Source organism: Pristis pectinata, chromosome 21 (assembly GCF_009764475.1).
Source record: "Pristis pectinata isolate sPriPec2 chromosome 21, sPriPec2.1.pri, whole genome shotgun sequence".
NCBI classification, from domain to species: domain Eukaryota; kingdom Metazoa; phylum Chordata; class Chondrichthyes; order Rhinopristiformes; family Pristidae; genus Pristis; species Pristis pectinata.
Genome location: NC_067425.1, coordinates 11374189 through 11396498, shown reverse-complemented (window position 1 = coordinate 11396498; position 22310 = coordinate 11374189). Strand labels below are relative to the sequence as shown.

Below are 22310 nucleotides of genomic sequence, written 5' to 3'. Positions count from 1 at the left end.
AACTTGATTTTTGATTCTTAAACACAAGAGCAGAAGAGTAACACTGTGGCTGATCTAATCTTGGCTACAAGCCATTTTTCCTGCAAGGTCCCCCGTTTTAAAACGTTTAAAAATATATCATGGTCTTGAATATACTCAGTGACTCTTCCTTCATAGCTCTCTGGGATAGGTGGATCCAAAGATTCACAACCTTCTGAGAGAAAAAAAATTCTTCTCGACTCTGTCTTAAAAGACCAGTCCCTTACTCTGAGGCTTTGCCCTTCTAGGTTCCCCACAAGAGGAAACAGTCTCTTAGCATTTATTCTGTCAGACCCCTGCAGGATGATGTGCACTGCAATAAGATCACCTCTTGTTCTTCCAGCTCCAAGTTGCCATTGACTTGTTTACAACAAACAAAAAGCCAGTTTCTCACAGAATACAGCATTTTATGCCTATTGATTAATTTGGGATCTGATATTCTGATAGAATATAGTCATCTTAAAGTAGTTTCCCCTTTGTGTTGGCAGTCTCCTGTTGAAGTAATTCTAGTAAAGAGATATGTTTTCCACCCATTCAACTTTTATTCTCAGAACTCAAGGAAGAAAAATGCTGCTGCTACAGAGAATACCACAGGCCTGCTGAAAAGGGGGGTTCATTACTGTAATTTTGCAATTCAGACTTTCTCTCTTTTTCCTCCCTGCGCCCCTCTCATCCCCAGTTAGAAGTTAAAAGAGTTTGAACTGGCCCCCTGTAAGTCCTTCTCCTCCTGCAAAGTACCACATTCATTGATGTGGTTTAATGCAGACTAGTCCCAGATGTTTCTGGCAGATCTCAGTATTGGAGTGGGTGGAAAGCAAACATCTGTGCTACCAGGTTGCTGTTTGTAAACCTTAACTCTTTGGCCACCGGCAAGTTTATCATTTTTTTCTTGTCTTTTAAAAAAAAATCAGAAAAAATACAACAAAGATTTCTTTACCCTATTATTTTTTTTCTCCAGACCAAATGCTTAGAAAATTTGCAGCCTTTTAAAGTAGTATTTAATTGATGAAGCAACAAGCTGCATTTAACAACATTTCCCTGTTTAGAATGATCAGAATTCACATATTATGTGCCTCTTCAAAATGTCTCTGTGCTTTATAGCTAATATGTTATTTGTAGTTCCTGTAGGTAGACAAATGTGGCAGGAAATTTGTGCAAACAGCAGGTGAAGAGGTGATTTGGAAAGTCTACGATAAGGTGGGGAGATGGAGAGACTTATTGCTGCATTTCCAAAGAATGGACCAAGAAGGTTGATAAATACACAGTAGTGGGATGAATGGAGGAGGGATATATCTAAAAGGTGACACAATTATTTAGCAGGGCACTTGGGAATATGAGGGGTGGGGTAAGAAACAGACAAAATAACCATTCTCAGTATGCTATGTTGGGAGACATGAAGCTAATGTAGTTAATTAACAAGAACAATAGGTGAGTGACACAAGTTCCAGATGAGTTGGAGTTTGAGGGCAGTGTAGCTATTGAAGTATTCAATTGCTTTCATTACGTAACATATGAATATACACATTTATGGCTGGAAGAATTGAATACAAAAGTAGGGAGGTTATGTTTCAGTTATGCAGGGCATTGATGAGTCTGCATCTGAGGTACTGAGTACAGTATTGGCATCTATATTTAAGGATGGATGTTAATGTACTGGAAGCAGTTCAGAGAAGGTTTAATTAGAATAATAGCTAGAATAGGTGGGTTTTCTCCTGAGGAAAGATTAGACAGGCTAGGGTATCTGTTAGCTTTTGGAAGAATGAGAGAGGACGACTGAAAAATAAGATTCTGAGGGACCTTAACAAGTTGGACATGGGAACAAGGTTTCCTTTGAGGGAGAATCTAGAACTAAGATAACTGTTTAAAAATAAGAGGCTGTCTATTTAAGACAGATGATAGGCAGATTTTTTTTCTCTGAGTGTGGTGAGTCTTTGGAATTCTTTCTCAAAGGATAATGGAAGCAGATTCTTGGAATAGTTTTGAGGTAGAGGTAGATAGATTCTTGATCAATAAGAAGGTGAAAGGTTATTTAGGGGCTAGTCAGTGAGGTGGAGTTGAGGTTATAACAGATTAGCCATGATCCTGGTAAATAATGGAACATCCAGGGCCAAGTGGTGGTGGAGCACTTTATTCATTCTTGATTGCAATTTAATTCAAACAAAACTAAAAACAAGAAAAATCAGTTACAATAATATCCGGTAATCCACATGCCTCCTTTGTCCATGTTCCCAAAACTTGAAGGGTAGCTTTAAGCAGCTGAGTAACTTACTGAGCCAATTTGGATGGCATTTAAATAACTGAGGTGATAAATTCATGTATGAGCATTGATGGGTTGTAGCTTAGCATGGTTTCATTTAAGAGTGATCACATTAGCGTGGGACTGGATCTCTATATAGTCTGGACATTGTAACGATAACAGTATTTCTACCAAAAGTACACCAGTGCAACAGTTCAGTTTTTACAGCAGTCTGGCAACTTCATACTAACTCTAATGGATACTTGGAAATTAATAGTGAACTCGCATAATGCATCATGAATGTTCTGTAGTGGTTGGGCGAATGTTCACTTAGCATTTTAATATTTTATTTACCCTCGGGTGTATTGTTAAAGCAATTTATCTTAAACTGCCTCAGCAAATGGCAGCTTTCTTCAAGGAAGTCCCTTTCCTCCCATTTCCTATGCCAATTATTAGATTCCTATGCCAATCTAAAAACAGGATTACCTCGGCAACCCTACCTATCAGATGTATTCCCTTTGTCCCATTCATCCTTTGTCCGATCCATCCCTTCTCTTTGCCCACACCCAGGATAGGGGTGGCAGGCTACTCCGAGAGGATTGGGGACCTTGGGACAAGAGACAGAGGTACAGTCAACAATCAAGAGCATTTTCCCAGAGAGTTTTCAGAGGCACCACATTGTACTCGGTTGAGTCTGATGAGCAATATCTTCTTAGGCTTTCAAACTCAAAATCCGGAATTGTGCAATGATAGCAAATGTACAAGGTGAAGCATCGCAGAGCATACAGTAGTATCACCAACTGCCTTATAAGTGTGCCTTATCTATGGATATGGAGGGATTCCCTAAGTGAAAATGTATGTGAATGCTGCTAGTGTCTAGAGATTGTGCTTAACAAAGTGAATAACATGTATGGAAAATCATGATATTTGTCTATAAAATTAAACATTCTAGTGCCTTTCCCTGTTTGGCAGTCCTGTGGGTGGATTTTGATGTCATAGCACATCACAGGATCCCCTCTGTAGCTGGAGTCCTGCTGCTGGAAGGCTTCTTCATTTGCCCTTTGTGTCCACACAAACATCCTTGATGAGGCATGAGAAGCTCTTGCCCTGGAAGGGCTGGCTTCAGACTGCTGGCCTTGGCCGACTTAAGGAGCAGCCTGTTATGGTTGGTTGTGGGGCACGGGTCATCTTTTTTGCTCAGAGGCTGTGGTGGGAAGTTGAATGCTGTCTTCATGGGGAGTTGGGAGGGGTCAAAGTTGAGTTTATTGTCATATGCACAGGTGCAATGAAAAACTTACTTGGAGCAGCAAGGACATAGCATCAGATACACAACATTCGCAAGCGAAACATAAATTAACAACAATTATATAAGAAAGAACACAATTAGAACAAAAAAAACCCAAAGCCCATTGTAGTGCAAAGTGGTTATAGTGTTGTTATATTGAGGTAGTGAATAGGATTGTGAAAGTTGGTTCAAGAACCGAATGGTTGAAGGGAAGTAGCTGTTCTTGAACCTGGTGGTGTGGGACTTCAGGCTTCTGTACCTCCTGCCTGATGGTAGCTGCGAGAAGATGGCATGGCCCGGATGGTGGGGATCTTTGATAGATGTTGCCTTCTTGAGGCACTTGTATCCTGAACCTGCCTACCAGGTGACCTGCTAAGGGGATTGGGTAAACAGTGGTGCAACGACCTGCTGGCACTCAGACTGCCTCACCGTCATTGTAACCTCCAGACCTGCTGACAGTCCCTGACTCTCAATACCTGCTCTTTTCAGACCAATACTAAGATCAACCATAAATCAGAGCTCCATAGGCTATTTTCCCAGTTTCTGCCTGTTGAGAAGAACCTGAACTTTGTATAGATATGTTTGATAACCTGATGCTTTATGTAGAAAACGTTTCATGCAGTTTTTTGAAAAAAAAATTTATTTTTTGGAATTTGTGTATTACTGGCAGGCCAACATTTATTGTCCATCCCTAACCTGGTGATGAGCCACCTTCTTAAATACTGTAGTCCTTCAGGTGAAGCTATTCCCATAACACATTTAGGTCTGTTTCTAAGTCAGAGGATGTGCAATTTAGAGGGGAACCTGCAGGAGGTGGTGTTCCTGTGTGTCTTCTGAAACTTGTCCTCCTTGGTGATAGAGGTCACAGGTTTGGAAAAAAAATTTCTGTGAAACAGTATAAATCATTGTTTAGAAGAGCACAGGTTAATTAAAGGACAGTCAGCCTGGAATTGCTTAAAAAATAGTGCTTGATTGAATTTTTTGAAGCAGTAACAAGGAGGGCCATTGTATGTGTTGATTTTAACAAAGCGTTTGACAAGATCCTTCACCATGAAACTGATCAGAACAATAAATGTCCATGGGATCCAAAGGCAGGAAACAAAGAATAATTGAAGGATGTATTTTGATTGATGTGGTGTTCTTGGTTTTCCACTTTTTGTGGTACTTAATTTAACTTGAATGTAGGGAGCATGATTAAGAAGCTTGTGAATGAAACAAAATTGTCTGAGAGGGTGTTAATGAAGAAGAGCTGTAGATGATAATAGACTGGCTAGATGGGCAGAGCAGTGGCAAATGGAATTTAGCCTGAGAAAATGTGAGGTAATACATTTGGGAAGGCTAATCAAAGCAGGAGAATAGACTCTAAATGATAGGATATTGATAGTTGTACAGCACGGAAAAAGGCCCTTCAGCCCAACTGGTCCATGCCAACCAAGATGTCCATCTAAGCTAGTCCCATATGCCTGCGTTTGGCCCATATCCATCTCAACCTTTCCTATCCATGTACCTGTCCAAGGCCTTTTAAATGTTGTTAATGTACTGTTTTAACCACTTCCCCTAGCAGCTCATTCCATATACAGACCACCCTTTTGGTGAAAAATTTGCCCCTCAGGTTCCTATTAAAGCTCTGCCCTCTCATCTTAAACCTATGCCATCTAGTTCTTGATTCCCATCCCTAGGAAAAAGACTCCACTTCGTTAGGAGTTTGAGGAGATTTGGTATGTCACCAAAGACTCTTGCAAATTTCAATAGATGTATGGTGGAGAACACTCTGACTGGTTGCATCACTGCCTGGTGTGGAGGCTCCAATGCGTCTTTGCAAGAGGATGCAGAGGGTTGTAGACTCAGCCAGCTCCATCACAGGCACAACTCTCCCCACCATTGAGGACATTTTCAAGAGGTGGTTCCTCAAGAAGGCAGAATCCATCACTCTTCTCATTACTACCATCAGGGAGGAGGTACAGGAGCCTGAACTCCCACACTCAATGATTCAGGAACAGCTTCTTCCTCTCTGCCATCAGATTTTTGAACGGTCCATGAACACTACCTTGTCATGCCTTCTTACTTTTGTTTTGCACTATTTATTTATTTTGTAACTTATAGTAATTTTATGTCTTGCACTGTACTGCTGCTGCAAAACAATGAATTTCACAACATGTCAGTGATAATAAACCTGATTCTGCGGCCTCACCAACATCTGATAAGTGTTGCAGAACAGAGGGAGGGGATGTCACAGACTCCTGAAGTTAGTGGTTCAGGTAGATGACAGTTCAAAAGCAGATCCTTTTATTTATTAATCAAGGCACAGATAGGGAGAAAAGGAAGATCCCCTTTTACATTGCAGAGAGATCAGTAACCAGGAGACATGAATTTAAGTTAATTGGTAGAAAGATTAGAGGGAATTTAAGGGAAAAAAAAGTGTGATGTGGAGCTGGAACTTTGAGTGACAGTGTCGGAGGCATGAACCCACAGGCACCAGGAGGAGCACTTGATGTGCTATAATTAACAAGGCCACAGATCAAGGGATGGGAAGTGGGATTAGTCTAAATTACTATTTGTTTGCTAGTATGGACATGATGGATGAATGGCCTTCTTTTGTGCTGCAAATTTCTGTTATTTCTGATTCTGTGACCTTTCACGTTATGAGGATGTAATGTGCTCAGATGACGGTGAATTACTTCTTAAGGTCCATTCAGTTAATATGTAAGCTTCCAGTTTCTTTCTGGTAATTCTGCTGGGAGCTGATCTGGAGACCATTCAACTCATCCACGGCTTCCACCAGCATTATCCTGAACTTTTCTTGTGGGGTGATTCAGTGCACTTTATTTTCCCTTCTTCCAACAGGGTAACTTTCTCATGTGTTAGTCAGCATTTTGTGTGGAGATAACTGGACTGATAATCATCTCCTATCCTTTCACATAGTATAGACCACTGATGGGCTAGACTTGTACAGTCTGGAAGCTTGGCATTGACAAAGATAATGAAAAAAATCTGAAATAGGATATAAATCATTTCCAGACTTTCCAAAGGGCTACCTTGTTTCAGAAGGTGTGTATTTAACTCAATTTCCTTAACCTAGTCAAATAAGATTAAAAGTTGGATCCAATTGAAAAATCAATCATAAAGGCATCAATGATTGACGTGAACCAAGATTATCCAATCAATTAAGTATCACTACAATGAAAATTGCATTTAACTCACTCTCTAGTGCTGGTTTTAATGTTTATGCCTTATTGTAAAAAGAATGGTGTTTGGTGTTGGTTTTCCCCCTTTATAAGGGAAATTTTGCTTCCCTGAAGTGAAAGTGTGTTGCTGTTTGCATCTTGGAATGCCATGTTGTTGTTACAGTTCTAAGCCTATGTTAGATGGAACATTTTGTACTTATTCAGGTTTGGACTCCCCATCCACATTCCATGGTTAATGAGGTTCCATGTGGTGTCTGACCAATTGTGTGCTGTTTGAGAGAAACCTTTAATGCCTTGCAAAATACATGAGTAAAATTGGCCATGTCTCCTTTGAACTTCAAGTTCTCCTGTTACCCATTTGATTATAGATTGTCAACAAGGCCAAATATGTGAAGCTTTTATCTTTGAATGTTCCACTTTATTTGCTGCTGCCATTCATCTATAGTTACCCTTAGAGGAACAATAAGAAAAAGCAACTTGTCTCTTCACTACTTCAGGATTTCCCAGTATGTTGTATAGCCAATGAAATACTTCTGAAGTGTAGTCATTGATGTAATGTAGGAAATATAGCAGCCAATTTGTACACAAGCTCCCATAAACAGGACATAATTTATAGACAAAATGTTTTGTGCCGTCATTTGGTCATGAAAGATTGGTCAGAACAGCAGGGAGACTCCCCTACTCCTTTAGAAAATAGTGCCTTGAGATCGTTTATGTCCACCCAGAAGCATACATTAGCGTAATGTCTCAACCAAACGTTGCACCACTGACAGTGCAGCACTCCCTCATTAACAAGGCAGTCATCCCTGGTGGAGACACAAGAGACTGCAGGTGCTGGAATTTGGAGCAAAAAACAAACTGCTGGAGGAACTCAGCGGGTCAGGCAGCACCTGTGGAGGGAAGTGGATTGTCAACATTTTGAGTCGAGACCTTTCAGTCCAGATGAAACAATGGCTGTCCGTTTCCCTGCCCGGATGCTGCCCGAGCTGTTGAGTTCCTCCAGCATTTTGTTTTTTGCTGCTATTATCTCTGGTGTCCTGGTTGATGTTTTTCTAAAACATCACTATATCAGATGAGCTGGATATTATAGGAGCTTAGGGACACTCTGTGAGAGATGTGAAAGGTACTATATAAATGCAAGACTTGTTTCTTTCCAAACTGCACTGGAAGGTCAGCCTAAAATTTGTGCTCAAGTCATTGGAATGACTTGAGCACAAGTCATTCCAATGATCAACTTAATTTGTTTATGGTGCTGATGTTATCTTTGTCAGGTAACTTAAATGTCAGTGTGTGAGTGCAGAGATTATTCTTTTACTATCCATTTATTTTCACAGCTGCAGAGTAAAACTTTAGGGAATTCTGATTTTGTTTTGTCAGAGTACGAGCCGCACAGACTGAACTGGGACAGCAGATCCTGGCAGACTTTGAAGAGGCCTTCCCATCCCAGGGAACTAAGGTGAGAGTGTCCTGGCTAAATTTTAGCTTGCACATCTTGCCTCACATGGGCTGTTCAGATGTCCCTTGCACACATGGTCACTTTGTCTTTTTAACTTCAATACAAGTAACACTTTGTGCCTCTGCGTTGAACTGGTCACTGAGCCACATCTTATTCAAATAAACTAAGGTTGTATGATGAATCACTGAAACATTAATGTCTGGTTTAAATGAAAACTGGTAAAATTATATCTTGAGCTACAAATATGTTGAATCATGCACTTCAAGAAGGTGACGTAATATTTGTTTGAATTTTTTAATGTTTTTTCCCTGATAAATGTTATGATTCACCAACACAAAAAAAACCCAGAATACTCAGTTGCTAAAAATGGAGAAGATTCCTCATAATTGAGTTATAGTTATCTTTTATCTTTGCAAGTGACCCATAGTAGATAAGACAAACTTTAAACAATGTATGGTGCATTCACTGGACACCAAATAATTATTGCCATTTCCTATTAAACTTTACAGAGACCAGGGGGTCCTAGTAATATCCTGCGTGATGCCTGCCTTGTTGCCAATGTGCTGGATCCCAAAATTAAACAGGAAATCATCAAAAAATTTACAAAACAACATCTTTCAGAGTACCTCGTTCTGTTCCAGGAAAACCAAGATGTAAGTTCTGTGGTTTGCAGTAATTATTTGGCCCACGAGAACAGTCTTAACTGTGATTATCACTTGGAATTGCTGTAGTATTTTAAATATATGTAAGGCGAACTCAGATTTGTATTTCATGGAATTCATACTTTGGAAGCTTAGCTTCAAAATTGTTTTACCAGCTGAGTTTGTACATTTTGGCCAGGTGGGAAATTGGTTCCAATTCTGGGCAGGGAAGGACAACAACTCAGCTGTAGTTCCCACTCCTGATCACTCTCCAGTGAGTCTTATCAGTAAGTTTCTTACGTTCATGTCAGGCAACATTAGGATTGGCCTCGGGTGTGATGTCTTCTGAGTTTTGTATATTAGCCTGTAGAATATTCAGTGGGGTGAGGCAGCAGAAGACATCTGAGGCTTCTGTGCTCAAGAAGAGTTGGGGACAAAATTAAGTTGTTATCCTAGAAATAGGAAATTTTTTAATGGTAATACCAGGTTGTAACAGAAAAATAAATTTAAGAGTAGAGCTTACATGACCTTGTTAGATTGACAGGAAAGGGCTTGTTATGAATTTGTGAACCACTTGGCAGTCCTGCATTCCTCACTCTGAAATCATGCAGATCCACTGATTCATGTCTCTACGGGGTCAGGAATCATGAAACAGACTAAATAGTAATCTGATAGTCTATTTACTCCTTTTTGAAATTGCCTTTCCCTTGTGTATTTCATATTATTGAACCTGTTGAGGTAGCTCCAGGATTGGGATGCCAGTTTGAGAGGGGTTTTGCAAATCGAGCTGATACTCATTTGTAGGTTGCTTTCATGTTGTGCTTAATATCGCGTTAGGGCCACCAGTTCTCAGGATTCATTGTAACATAGCAGTTGTCAATCCCAGAGTAAACTTGCTGTGGGTGGCCAACAGGAAATGTTAAGTGAATCGAACAGGGCTTGAGACACTCGGCCACATTAGGAGTTGACAGCTCTAGCACCAGTGTGAAACAATAGGTAGAGATGCCAGGGCATACATTTAGATCGTCTCCATGCTGAGGTCCCACCTTTTGTGTTAATATTTTTGATAGGTGGCATGGCTGGATAAGATAGATCGACGGTATGCTTGGATTAAACGGCAGCTGGTAGATTATGAGGAGAAATACGGCCGGATGTTTCCAGTGGAATGGTGCATGAGTGAAAGGATCACTGTGGAGTTCTGCCATGTTACCAGGTATGAATCAGGAATATGATGATGCTTGTTGTCCATTTTTTACCTTAATTATTGTTAGACTTCCATGCATCGCTAATTTAGAATCAGAATCAAGTTTATTATCACTGACATATGTCATGAAACTTGTTGTTTTGCAGCAGCAGTACAGTGCAAGAAATAAAGACATAAAAATTACTATAAGTTACAAAAATAAATAAAGAGGAATAATGAGGTATTAGGTCCCTAATCTAAACATTGCTTCCATAATTTAGAGTGCAATTATTTTTATTTCTCAAATTCCTTTTATTAGTTTTAGTTTTCCTCAGTTGTAAATGGCTGTGGGCTGCTTGTCCTCAAGGAGTTATTGTTCACTTGCTGAGGTCAAATAGACTGCAGACAGCACTGAGCTGAATCACGGTTATACCACTGGAGCGTGTCAATTCAAGCCATTTTCTATATTTTTCCTGCTCATCTGACTCAGATTGAGCATAATCCTGTAACGTGTTCCCTCTGGCGGCCTGCCTGATGACTGATGAAACCTTGTCACTGAGGCTGAGGGTGGTACACGCACAATTGGTAATAGAAACCAAGATCCTGCCTCAGGTGCTGTCTAACTGGAAATTGCCCAATAGAATTGGTGGGATGCTTCAGTTTTCCAACAACTAGTCAAGTTACATCTTTATTTCTTGACTGTCTGTTTTTTTAAAATGCAAACATGGGTGGCTTCCCTGAAGGCATTTATCTTTTTTCCCGTTCCAGGATTGAGCTGGCTAAAATAATGCGAACAAGAGCCAAGGAAATTGAAGTGAAATTGCTGCTGTTTGCAATTCAAAGGACAACGAATTTTGAGGGCCTGTTAGCCAAGCGGTTCTCGGGCAGCACACTGACGGATGGCATTGTGGTAAGAAATGGGTGGCCATGTTAAAATTTTTTTCCCCTGTTTCATCCTTGGTTCTAACCAGGCCCCTAAGTCTTGGTGTTGCCCTCTTCTCCTCTCCTCTCCATTCCTTCTGTCTAACTCACCTCTCTCAAATGAATTTAATTTCAACACCCTTTCCTACTGTATCTCCTTCCACTTCTTGATTCATCAGTACTTAGTCTGATATATCAGCTGTGTAGCACTCTATATTCTGAGCCAGAAGGTTATGGACCCAAGTCCAGCTCTGGAGACTTGAGCAAAAAAAATACTAACTATCTCTGCTGTGCAATACTAAGGGGGCACTGCACATTTGGAGACAGAGCCGTTCAGGTTAAGTATTAAATGGAAGCCCTCTCAACTCAATGCAGAATATCCTATGACATTATTTTGGGGAAAAAAAAGGAGCATTTCTTGGCTTATACTTCTTTCTTCCAACAAATAAATATAATAGATTAAGTTAATAGCAAATTGCTGTTTTTAATACCCATGTCAATCAATAAGCTTGCTGCATTATCTACGTTATAATAGTGACACTATCAGCATTTGGGCCATCGCCGAGATCATTAAATGTATGATGTAAATACGTCTTTTTCCCTTTAGCTTTATCACAGAATTTCTTGTTTTGCTGAAATCCAGCATGGCCTAACCATTGTCGAATCAGAATCCAATGAATGATTTGTTTGGTCTGAATGACATGTAGCAAAAAGGGAATGAAAACATTTCACTGCTTAATTTCTTGCCTGAGGTCTGTTGTAATGTGGATATCATAACACATATAGCAACCATGAGGCAGTGATTGTGCCCAAGTGGTCACCACTTTAGAGATCAGAATTATTAAATAATTTCATGATGCAGTTAACTGATATTAAAAGAAATGCAACTTTCTTCAGTACTAAAATCAGGGAATGATAGTGTTGTGATTGTTACTGAATTAGTTATCAGAGGCCTGGTTTATTGATCTATGAATACGAATCTCACCAAAGCAGCCATGAGATTTAAATTCAGGTAAATTTGGAATAAAAAACTAGTATCATTAGTGGCAACAGTGAATCTGCAATAGTGTAGTGGTTAGCGTAACACTATTACAGCGCCAGTAACCCGGGTTCAATTCTGGCCACTGTCAGTAAGGAGTTTGTACGTTCTCCCCGTGTCTGTGTGGGTTTCCTCCGGGTGCTCTGGTTTCCTCTCACATTCCAAAGACGTACAGGTTAGGGAAGTTGTGGGCATGTTATGTTGGCACTGGAAGTGTGGTGACACTTGCAGGCTGCCCCCAGAACACTCTACGCTAAAGATGCATTTCACATGTGATTAATAAAGATATCATATCTTTGTTTCAAAATCTTATGGTTCACTAACATCTTCCGAGGAAGGAAATCTGCCTGCATTGTCCCTTCTGGTCCCCAAGCTTTGACTTTTAACTGCCATCTGAAATGGCAGTTTAGGGCAATTTGAGTTGTTCAATGCGTACTGGCATTGCCAGCAACATCCACCTCCCTTGAATATGTCTTTTAAAAAAAAGGCACATTCCAAAGTTATTGTTATTCGGCTGGGAAGTATGGAGCTTGTGTTCCAAAGTCATTACGGATATGTCGTTGGCACAGAAGCTGTTTTCCTTCCCTAAATTCCTTGCCCTTTAGAATGGAATCTATTGATGTGACAACTTCAAAATAACCTTACCTTGCACCCGTAGCGTGGGGGCTAAAGCTAGTATTATGGGGCTGCTTTCTGACGTGGCTGTGCACCGTAAGTACAGCATTGAAGGTTAATTTCCCTGCAGCAGAGCACCTTTGTTGGTCTCCTGATAGTGTATTGAACTTTCCAAAATGACCAATTTGAAGTTTTTTTTTCCAAAAAGAAATCTGTATGGACAGATTTGAATTGTTGGCTGAGTTGCCAAGAAAAATGTCTATGGTCTTCTTCAAGATTTCAGTGTTAGCGTCTGGTTTCAGTTTATTTACGCACAAGAAACTTCCATTACATTTTCAGCAGACAGTGTTAGTCAGATGGTAATGGTCCTTGACAGCCAGACCTCTGAACTCTTTCCACGTTCCTTGTGACTAATTACTTTCTTCAAGCCCACACGGCTGTCAGCAGTGACTGGCCTTCTTCAGGCCCTCAGGCTGGTGTCTGGGAATTTGCTGAGAGCTGGGTAGGAAAAATGAACCGACCTTGCTGCCGGGTAGAGTTAAGGCGCTGTGCTCAGCATGCGACTGTCTCAGTTCTAAACTCTTGAGTCAGTGTCTGTAGGTGTGTTTGGTCTTGCAGAATAACTTCTAAATTGGAGATTTACAGACCCACATTTTCCATCACTCTGCAATGCTTCATTTTGTAATGACTTGACTTTAGAAGTTAAGACATTTACAGTGGAGTACTTCATCCATTGGTTGGGCTTTTCAGTGTAAAGGACCCTACATCAGTTATTCTGAAAGATCATAGTGATGGAATATCAATAATTCTTCTCTCATCAAGATGCTACCAGATCTGCTCTCCTGACCTGCTGAGTGTTTACAGCTTATCTTTTTATTCATTGTTACTGTGCCTTATCTGTAATTGTTTTTCTAGTGTTTGATTCCAAACTACATTTTCTTCAGCATTTCTGTATTTCCAGCTCCTTGCAGAACAATGATTAACGTGTGATCTGGCCCATGGCACTCTCCTACATTAATGCAATTTTTATCTTCTATTTATTCTTTTTTTTGAGGCATGGAAAGGGTATTGTTGAGCTTTCATTCCTCTGGTGAAGGTGCTCTCACAGATGGATGGTGAATTGCAGGATATAGACCCTGTGACAATGCTGCTGCCTCACAACTCCAAGAACCTGGGCAGGATTCTGACTTGTCCACCATTGGTGCGGAGTTTGCATGTTCTCTGTGCGCTCATCAGGTGTTCTGGTTTCCTTCCCACAACCTAAAAAATGTGCTAGTCTTTAATTGGCTACTGTAAATTACCCAATTCCCCTTTAATGTAGATTAATGATAAATGAATCAAAAAGAGGAGATCGAGTCCAGATGAAGGGTCTCGACCTGAAACACTGACTGTCCATTTCCTTCCATAGATGCTGCCTGACCCCCTGAGTTCCTCCAGCATCTTGTGTGTTTGCGACAGAATAAATTGCAAGGAAATAATGAGAGGGAGAATGGAACCAATCTGAGATTACTCTTCTCAGATTCTGCATGAATCCAGTGACCCTTTTGTGCTCTTATAAGATAAGAGGATGGTGTGCAGCTTGGAAGGGAACCAGCAGGTGGTGATGAGCTTGCTAACTTTGTTTTCCTTGATGGTAAAGGCCACAGATTTGGGAGGTATTGCTGTTGATGAGTGACTGTAGTATAATTTGGTTTGGACAATTTTCAGAGAGTCTCCGCTCCATCCAAATGCCTTGGAAACACTTTTATATGTCTGGTGCCAATCTGAGCATCCAGGCCAAGAACTAATGTAACGTACACCAATGTTGTAGAACAGCCTTCATGAGATGTTGACAGTAGATGGATATGTAATTACCCAATACATTAGCCCATCACCTTTTTCTCATTAATGATCAAGTGAAGATTTATGATCAGCATACCAAGAGTACTTGAGTCATCTTGAGTTTCTTGTAGCAGCAGTACTATGAGATGTTTAGAATCACTCTGTAGCATTGGAACAGGTATGTAGTACTGTGCTAGAAGTGATACTTGCAATTGTTAGCAGATAAGAAGGTTTGTTCAGATGGAAGATTGCAGATTCAACCCTCACTACTGGACTTCAGGCCATAGTCCAGTCTAACGCCATGATTCAGCATTGAACCAATGCCATCTTTTACATGGGATATTAATAATGGTCCCATTTGTCTGCTTCAGTGGTGCATTGGGATGCTAACAATCTTGTGTTACTTTAAAAGAAATTTGGGAAGCTCACCTGTTCTTCTGGCTATATTCCTTCCCCTAGTCAGCATCAGCAAAAAAAACCCTCCACGATTAATTCATTCGTCCTGGTGCTGTTTGTGGGATCTTGTTTGCAAAGTGGTAGCTCTGGTTGCTCATCTAACAGTCCATGTATTGGAGTGTGAGCCACATGCTATGCATTTGTTGTATGGATTAAAGACTTTGAAACTAGTTACAGGAATTGGGCCATCATTGGACTGCTCTTTTGTCTTCTCTCCCTCCCAAATGGTTAATATTTTCTGTGCCAGAGTTGGAGGAGTGTTTGCTGAAGAGTTCAGTGAGTGCGATGGGGAGAATCAGGGCTGGAGACTGGAGGAAACGGTTTGAAGTCATATGATTACCGAAACACAAAACAGAATTGTTTTCTGAAAGTGCCAGACTTCCACAAAAATTGTGCACACAATCTTAATTAATACTCGTGAGTTGGTGCTGTTCAGGCTCAAGGGATTTCTAATAATTCTGAACGCTTGTTCCTAAATTGTGTGAATAATAAGCATAATTCAGCATAAATCCTGCTGTATTTTTTATAAAACCAAATGAAGAATATATTTTCTTTTATTAAAATCCTCTTTTGTGTTCTGTCCTCCTTCTGTCTCCAGCTCCACTGCTTTCCATTGGCTCCACACTGTAGTATAAGATTCAGGTGTGGATTTGTCTAGCCAGCTGGTCATGCTCCTTGTTGAATTGATGGGCCATGGCTCTATCAATAGGCTAATCAATTTTTTATTCTCAATGATCATTGGACTTCTACTGGGATTGTGTAGTTAGAAATTGAAACAAAAACAGAAATGCTGGAAGAACTGAGCCTGTCAAGCACATCTGTGGAAAGAGAAACCAGTTAACTTTTCAAGCTGAAGACCCTCCACCAGAACTGAGAAAGAGAGAAAGCAAGTTAGCCCAAGTAACAGAGAAAGTGGGGAAGGGGCAATAAGTAAAACAAAGGGAATGGCAGTTATAGGGTTAAATAATGGGAAGCCATTGAATGGACAGTTAAGCTTCTTTGTCTGTGTAATGTGCTGCTAATGTGCATTTATAGAGTCATAAAGTCATACAGCGTGGGAACAGGGCCTTTGGCCCAACTCATCCATGCTGACCAAGGTGTTTTCCTGAGCTAGTTACATTTGGCCCATTATCTCTCTAAACCTTTTCTATCCGTGCACTTGTCTAAATATCTTCTAAACGTTGTAACTGTATCCGCTTCTGGCATCTCATTCCATATACCCACCATCCTCTGTGGGGGAAAAAAACTTGTCTCTCAGGTCACCTTTAAATCTTTCCCCTCTCACCTTATACCTTAGGGAGTTTTAGACTCCCCTACCATGGGAATAAGTGTGATAATCCAGTCTTCAATTATGCCCCTCATGATTTTATAAACCTCTGTAAGGTCACCCCTCAGCCTCGTTTGCTCCAGGAGGAACAGTCCCAGTCTATGCAGTCTCTCCTCATAACACGGGCCCTCCAGTCCCAGCAACATCCTCGTGAATCTTTTCTGCAGCCCCTCGAGCTCAGTCATATCCTTGTTATTGTGTGGCAGCCAGAACCGCACACAATATTTCATGTGTGATCTCACCGATCTCTTGTACAGATGTAATATGATGTCCTAACTCTTGCACTCAGTGCCCTGTCCAATGAAGGCAAGCATATCATATACCTCCTTCACCACCTTGTCTACGCCATTTTCAGGAACCACGTACTTGTACTGCTAGGTCTCTCTGTTCTACAACACTCCTCAAGGTCTTGTCATTAACTGTGTATGTCTTGCCTGGTTTAACTTCCCAAAATGCATTCCTTTGCGCTTGTCCAAGTTAAATTCCTTCTGTCATTCCTTGGCGCACTTTCCCAGTTCACCACCAATTTTGGTGTCATCCACAAAATTACTAATCATGCCACCTACATTCTCATCCAAATCATTAATATTTATTACAAACAATTAGTGGACCCAGCACTGATCCCTGCAGCACGCCACTGGTCACAGGCCTCCAGTCTGAAAAACAACCTCCACTACCACCCTCTGTCTTCTTCCCCCAAGCCAATTTTGTATGCAGTTGGCTAGCTCACCCCAGATCCCATGTGATCTAACCTTCTGGACTAGCCTACCATGCGGGACCTTGTCAAAAGCCTTGCTAAAGTCCACGCAGACAATGTCCACCATCCTGCCCTTGTCACTCTTCTTGTTCACCTTCATGGAGTGTGATTTTTTGTTTTGTTTTGCGCACACAAAGCCACGCTGACTGTCTCTAGGAATCCCCTCCACCATTGATGTTAGGCTCACTGGCCTAGAATTGACCAGGTCTGGATGATATTGTATAGTCTGGTTTACTGGGATGAGCTGAGCAGATGGGAATATGCAAATGACAAAAAAAAGAGAGGGGGATTGCATGTACAAATTGCCAGTCCTGATACAAATAAAGAAAGAGCAAGTTATCTGAAGTTGGAGAATTCAATTTTGAGTCCTGCAGGCATATGCAGTTTTATTTGTTTTCAATTAGTTAGAGATTGAAATGGAGAAGAGGCTGTGTCTGGTTGTCTCTTTAAAGACTGTTAAAGCCAGTTCCATTAAGTTTGGAAATCAAGACGTTCTTCGTTTGAAAAAATAGGAAAGCTTGTGTTGGACTGTATATGGCAATTTGAGGCTGATTGGTGTTTTTATTGTGCAGTGCTGCTGAGATTATTATAGTACACATATTTCTTGATGTTTTTTTTGTCTAATTCCAAAGTTAGTCTTTGGCTGCATGGACATTGGCACATATTGTATACATCATTCTATAAGCAAGCATTTATGGTAAAACCCTGCTTCGATAACATTCTGGACTATAGTTATAGGAAATTGACAAATCTTTCACTATACTTTTTGCTGAGTTTTAACGTTGTGTGTCCTGAGTATTTAGCCAATATTCTACTGTATGTTATGGAGGACTGGAATTATACTGAAATGGAAGACTAGTCTGTAATGTTTAGGAGTGATCGCATTGAAATATGGAAAATCCTTATCGGGCTTGTACAAGTGGATGTGAAGTTGACTTTTTCCCCGGCTAGGCTGTTTACAACCAAGGATTGCAGTCTTAATGGAGACACGAGGCGGCAGATGTTGGAATCTGGAACAAAAACGACCTGTTGGAGGAACTCGGCCAGTTGAGCAGCATCTGTGGGGAGAAAGGAATTGTCGACATTTTGGATTGAGACACTGTTTCGGGACTGTGTGTAGGGAGGGAAGATGGTCTATATAATGAGGAGAGGGAGAGAGATGAGACGGGGGCTGGTAGGTGATGGGTCCATGAGATATAGGAGCAGAATTAGTCCATTCGGCCCATTGTGTCTGCTTTGCCATTCAATCATTCAATTTTTTTTAACCCCATTCTCCTGCCTCACCCCATAACCCTTAACGCCGCCCCCCCCCCCCCCTTGCCATTCAAGAACCTATCGATCTCTGCTTTAAATACACCCAATGACTTGGCCTCTACAGACCTCTATGGCAACGAATTCCACAGATCCACCACCCTCTGGCTGAAGAAATTCCTCCTCATCTCAGTTTTAAAGGGACGTCTTTTATTCTGAGGCTGTGCTTTCGGATCTTAGACTTCTACTAATGGAAACCTCCTCTCCACGTCCACTCCATCTAGGCCTTGGGTAGATAGGGGAAGGTGAAGAATGATGGGTAGTAGGAGCCAGGTGGGGGAGAGGGAGTCTTAAAATAAGGAGTCAGTCATTCAGGGCAGAGGTGAGAAGAAATTTCTCCACTAAGTAGGTGGTGAACCTTTGGAATTTTCTAACAACAGGGTTGTGGAGACTTAGTCACTGAGTATATTCAAGACAGTATTTGATAGATTTTTCGATATGAAGGGAATCAAGAAAAATAGGGTTAGTACAAGAAAGTGGCACTGAAGTAAAAGATCAGCCATGATCTTATTGAATGACCTACGCTTGCCTCTCTTTCTTATGCCTTTACATTCTCAGTCTCTTTGCCCTCAAAGTGCTGTTGAGTGAGGGTCTATCACTTTTGCAAATTATGTATCATTTTTAGCACCTTATCAATGGAAATACAATTTTCAGGTGTGGATCGTTGAAATGATTTTGTAAGAATAAAGAATAGACTGATGGTTTTTAGCATAGGTTATGGCAGTTTCACAAACTTATGATAGAAAGCAAATGTCAGTATTGTTGAATCATTGTTTTCCCACACATATTAGTTGACAGATTAACAGCAAGTTAGAGTGGCCAAATACTGTCATCATTGTATGTTTGGTCATGAGACTAAATCTATCACAGTCTCTCTGGGTGTCCAGTGCCTAATGGGTGGAGTTACTGGACCACCCTAAATCATTTGAGAGTAGAGCAATAAACCTGTAGCACTGTATCTTGAAAGAATGTATTGCAAAATTATAACCAGAAAGAATGCCGTGACATTCTGGCACATTTGCCTCCTCTCATGAGTTTTCTTGTCCTCTTCAGTCTATTAAATTATCTCCCCAGTTATCCATAAAAGTGTGACCTGTACACTGGATTTTACTTTATCTTCCCCTCATTGTGCACCCTTTGAATGTGTGGTCCAGTGTATATTTGTTATTACTCCCAGGCAAGCAGTTGACCTGTTTTTAGTACTCTTTTGGACAAAGACATCTGCTGTTTCACATCTAGGGTGCAAAAGGTACATATTTGACAATGTTTCTGTGTGTCACGGATTAAGCATGTAATTTTCAACAGTTGCAGTGGTATTATATTGCATCTATAATGACTTCCTTGTCAGAACAAGTCTAACCTTTGTATCTGAGCATTCTGTGCATTGATTCCCAATCAGAAGAATTTCTTCCTTGCACAGCTTATTTTTGTTACTATAATAAAATATCTATGTGATATTCTGTGACAATAATGTACTTTTAATACCGACACAGTACTTGCAAATTGGAAGTGTTTCAAAATAACAACTAATTTACAGACAAAAGCAGCTTTTAAGAATGTCTTTTGAAGATCACATCCAATTTTGCCAAAGTAGCTTCTAAACTATTAGATTTAAATGCTGCCGGGAGATGAAAAAGGATTATAAAAATATCTAAATCAATTCTGGTGGTTGCTGTTTGATGCAGGCACCTGGCCAGATGCTAATTGCAAGTACATAACGTCAAGGTGACTTATTGCTGGCCAGCTTCTGAATTTCAGTTAATTCTTCATAATTGAAGTTAATCAGTAACAAACATTAACCATCTAAATGCAAGATTCGTGTAAGTGTTTTGCTTAGTCCAGCTTCAAATTCTAAAAAGAATGTATGAATATTAAAATGGTCTCTGATAATTCTTTCATGCGTAGAATTTGCACAATGTGGTTCAGTTCAGAAGGATGTCCAACATTGATTACACCAGTGTGATTGATGCGACTACACTTGGTTGTGAGTGCTCCCATGTCAGCAGTGTGCAGCAAGTGAATTACTGCTCTTCAACATCTAATAGAGTACACCTGCATCACGTCAAAAGGCTTGCTTGAAGTCAGCATTTAGTCCCAATATTAGATAAAAGAGTATGATGATTTATTTAACATTGTTTGCATGTTTTAAAAATTGAACAACTTAGTTAAGTCTTCAAAGCAGCAGTTAGGATTTTGCTGAATCTGACAAGTGTGTCAGGGAGTATGAGTTGAATCAATGTGTAGTGATTGGTTGATACTACGTTCAAGTTTTTTTAAATTTTAAAAAAGAGTTAATTGTGGAAGGAAAGGAAGACTTAAGAGAAGTAACCTAAAAGAAGACATTAAGATTATATGGGGTGTGATAGTGTAAACACAGAGGAAGAATTTCTATTTATAGATAAGACAAGTAAATAAAGGCCATATGTATAAAATAATCACTAACAAATCTAATAGAGCAGATCTTCCCAAACTATATTTGCAGTGCTCCACTTAAGAGGTGCTTGTTTCATTAGGATCACTCACCATTCTACACTTTAATTATAACCAAGTGAACCAAATTTCTTGGCGTTTGTAATTGCAGCCCCTTCCACCTTGCTCTCCTCCCCCATCTTGCCACCTTTATCAGGTAATTGGAAATTCAGGAGAAACTGCTTTACCCAGAAAGAAGTTGTTGTGACTTGAAACACTCTACTGCTACAAGGGGTAATAGAAGATTTTATTTAAGAAAAGGATGGAAAATGAAAGAATAGATTACATCGATGGTGTGAGAGGATCCCTGTGTGGAGCCCTAACTCTGGCATGGACCTGTTGGGCCAAATGAACTACTGATGTGTAACAATACAATGAGAGGGGTTTCACAGAATTCAGCTCCTGGAAATGGGTGATTTAGTATAAGAGGAGGTGCAAACTGTCATGATTTGCGCAAAGTGGAACCTTCCTGTATCTCTTGCATTACAGATAAATGCTATTAAAACAGTCCAAAGGTTCTCTGTTTGCATTGTAGCTCAAAAAATTTAGTTTAATTAGGAAACTTAATATCTCTGAATTATAGCATAACTGATTAACAGTCACTTGCAGTCATAAATGGTATTACTTTATGTTAGTGTTAAGTATAGTTCTTAGGCATAGTTCCTTATGGAGGGCCCTGAAGGAAGTAATTGATAAGCATCATGCTCTGTTCATATTTTGTGTTAATAAGACATGTATAGAATACTTTGAGTGTATAAACTACTAACTGTGTAAGTTGCAAGTTTAACAATGTACTCTACACTATTAAGAAGCAATGAATGTAACCTAAAAACAATATGTGATGCAGGATGGAATACATGACCAAAAGTAGCAGATTCAGCAGCTAAGTACCATTAAAATGGAGCCGTTATTACAAGGATGTTAATTGTGTTAGAGCTTTGAGAGCCAGGACAATTGACAAGATTAAGGTGATGAGAGATGAGATGGGTGGGCTTCAGCTGTGAATTATGAGTCACAAGAGATGTGGAATGTGGGGGAACTGATGGAGTTAAGATGGTGAGTGCCTGCCATCTTGGCCTGCATGCAGAGTATTGTGGACATCATTGAGAGCAAGTAGGTGAACTGAAGCACCCACATGTCCACTTACAATCAACATTAGTAGTCATATTATTATCTGCCAGTTGTCAATCATTGTCTCTGTCTCTAATTTATTTTAAAAAAGTGTAATTTGACAATCTCAGAAACTTGTCGAGCTCCCCCATGCATGCTTGCATTGACTGAATAAAGGTTTATTATACCTCTGAACTATGATTGGGAGGGCGGCTTGACCTACAATGCTTTGTATCAAGTTTATTTTTTAGTTTTTGGTCTACAAACTTTAAATGGTCACAGCTTTAACTGTGCAGATTGGGACGGTTAAAAGTATTTTGTTTTGGGGAACAAGGCCACCTTGTAATTGTAATTACAGAGAATGAGGGGATAGGTTACGCTGTTTGCTGTTGATTAAATGTTTGCATGTTGAAATTTTCAATAATGGAAAATGTTTGCATCACCTAATTAATATATTGTGTTATGTCAAAATCAGGGGAA

The 22310-nt window shown here is 40.2% G+C and overlaps 1 protein-coding gene across 2 annotated transcripts in view; it reads left to right on the top strand.

Moving 5' to 3' along the window:
* The window catches only part of vps53 (VPS53 subunit of GARP complex), a 184054-nt gene that overhangs the window by 51042 nt on the left and 110702 nt on the right, over positions 1 to 22310 (top strand). For both annotated transcript variants that reach the window (XM_052035456.1, XM_052035457.1), the window contains 4 exons: positions 8102 to 8180; positions 8690 to 8833; positions 9892 to 10034; positions 10773 to 10914. In XM_052035456.1, the coding sequence (XP_051891416.1) occupies positions 8102 to 8180; positions 8690 to 8833; positions 9892 to 10034; positions 10773 to 10914 (508 nt within the window). The remainder of the gene's footprint in view (positions 1 to 8101; positions 8181 to 8689; positions 8834 to 9891; positions 10035 to 10772; positions 10915 to 22310) is intronic.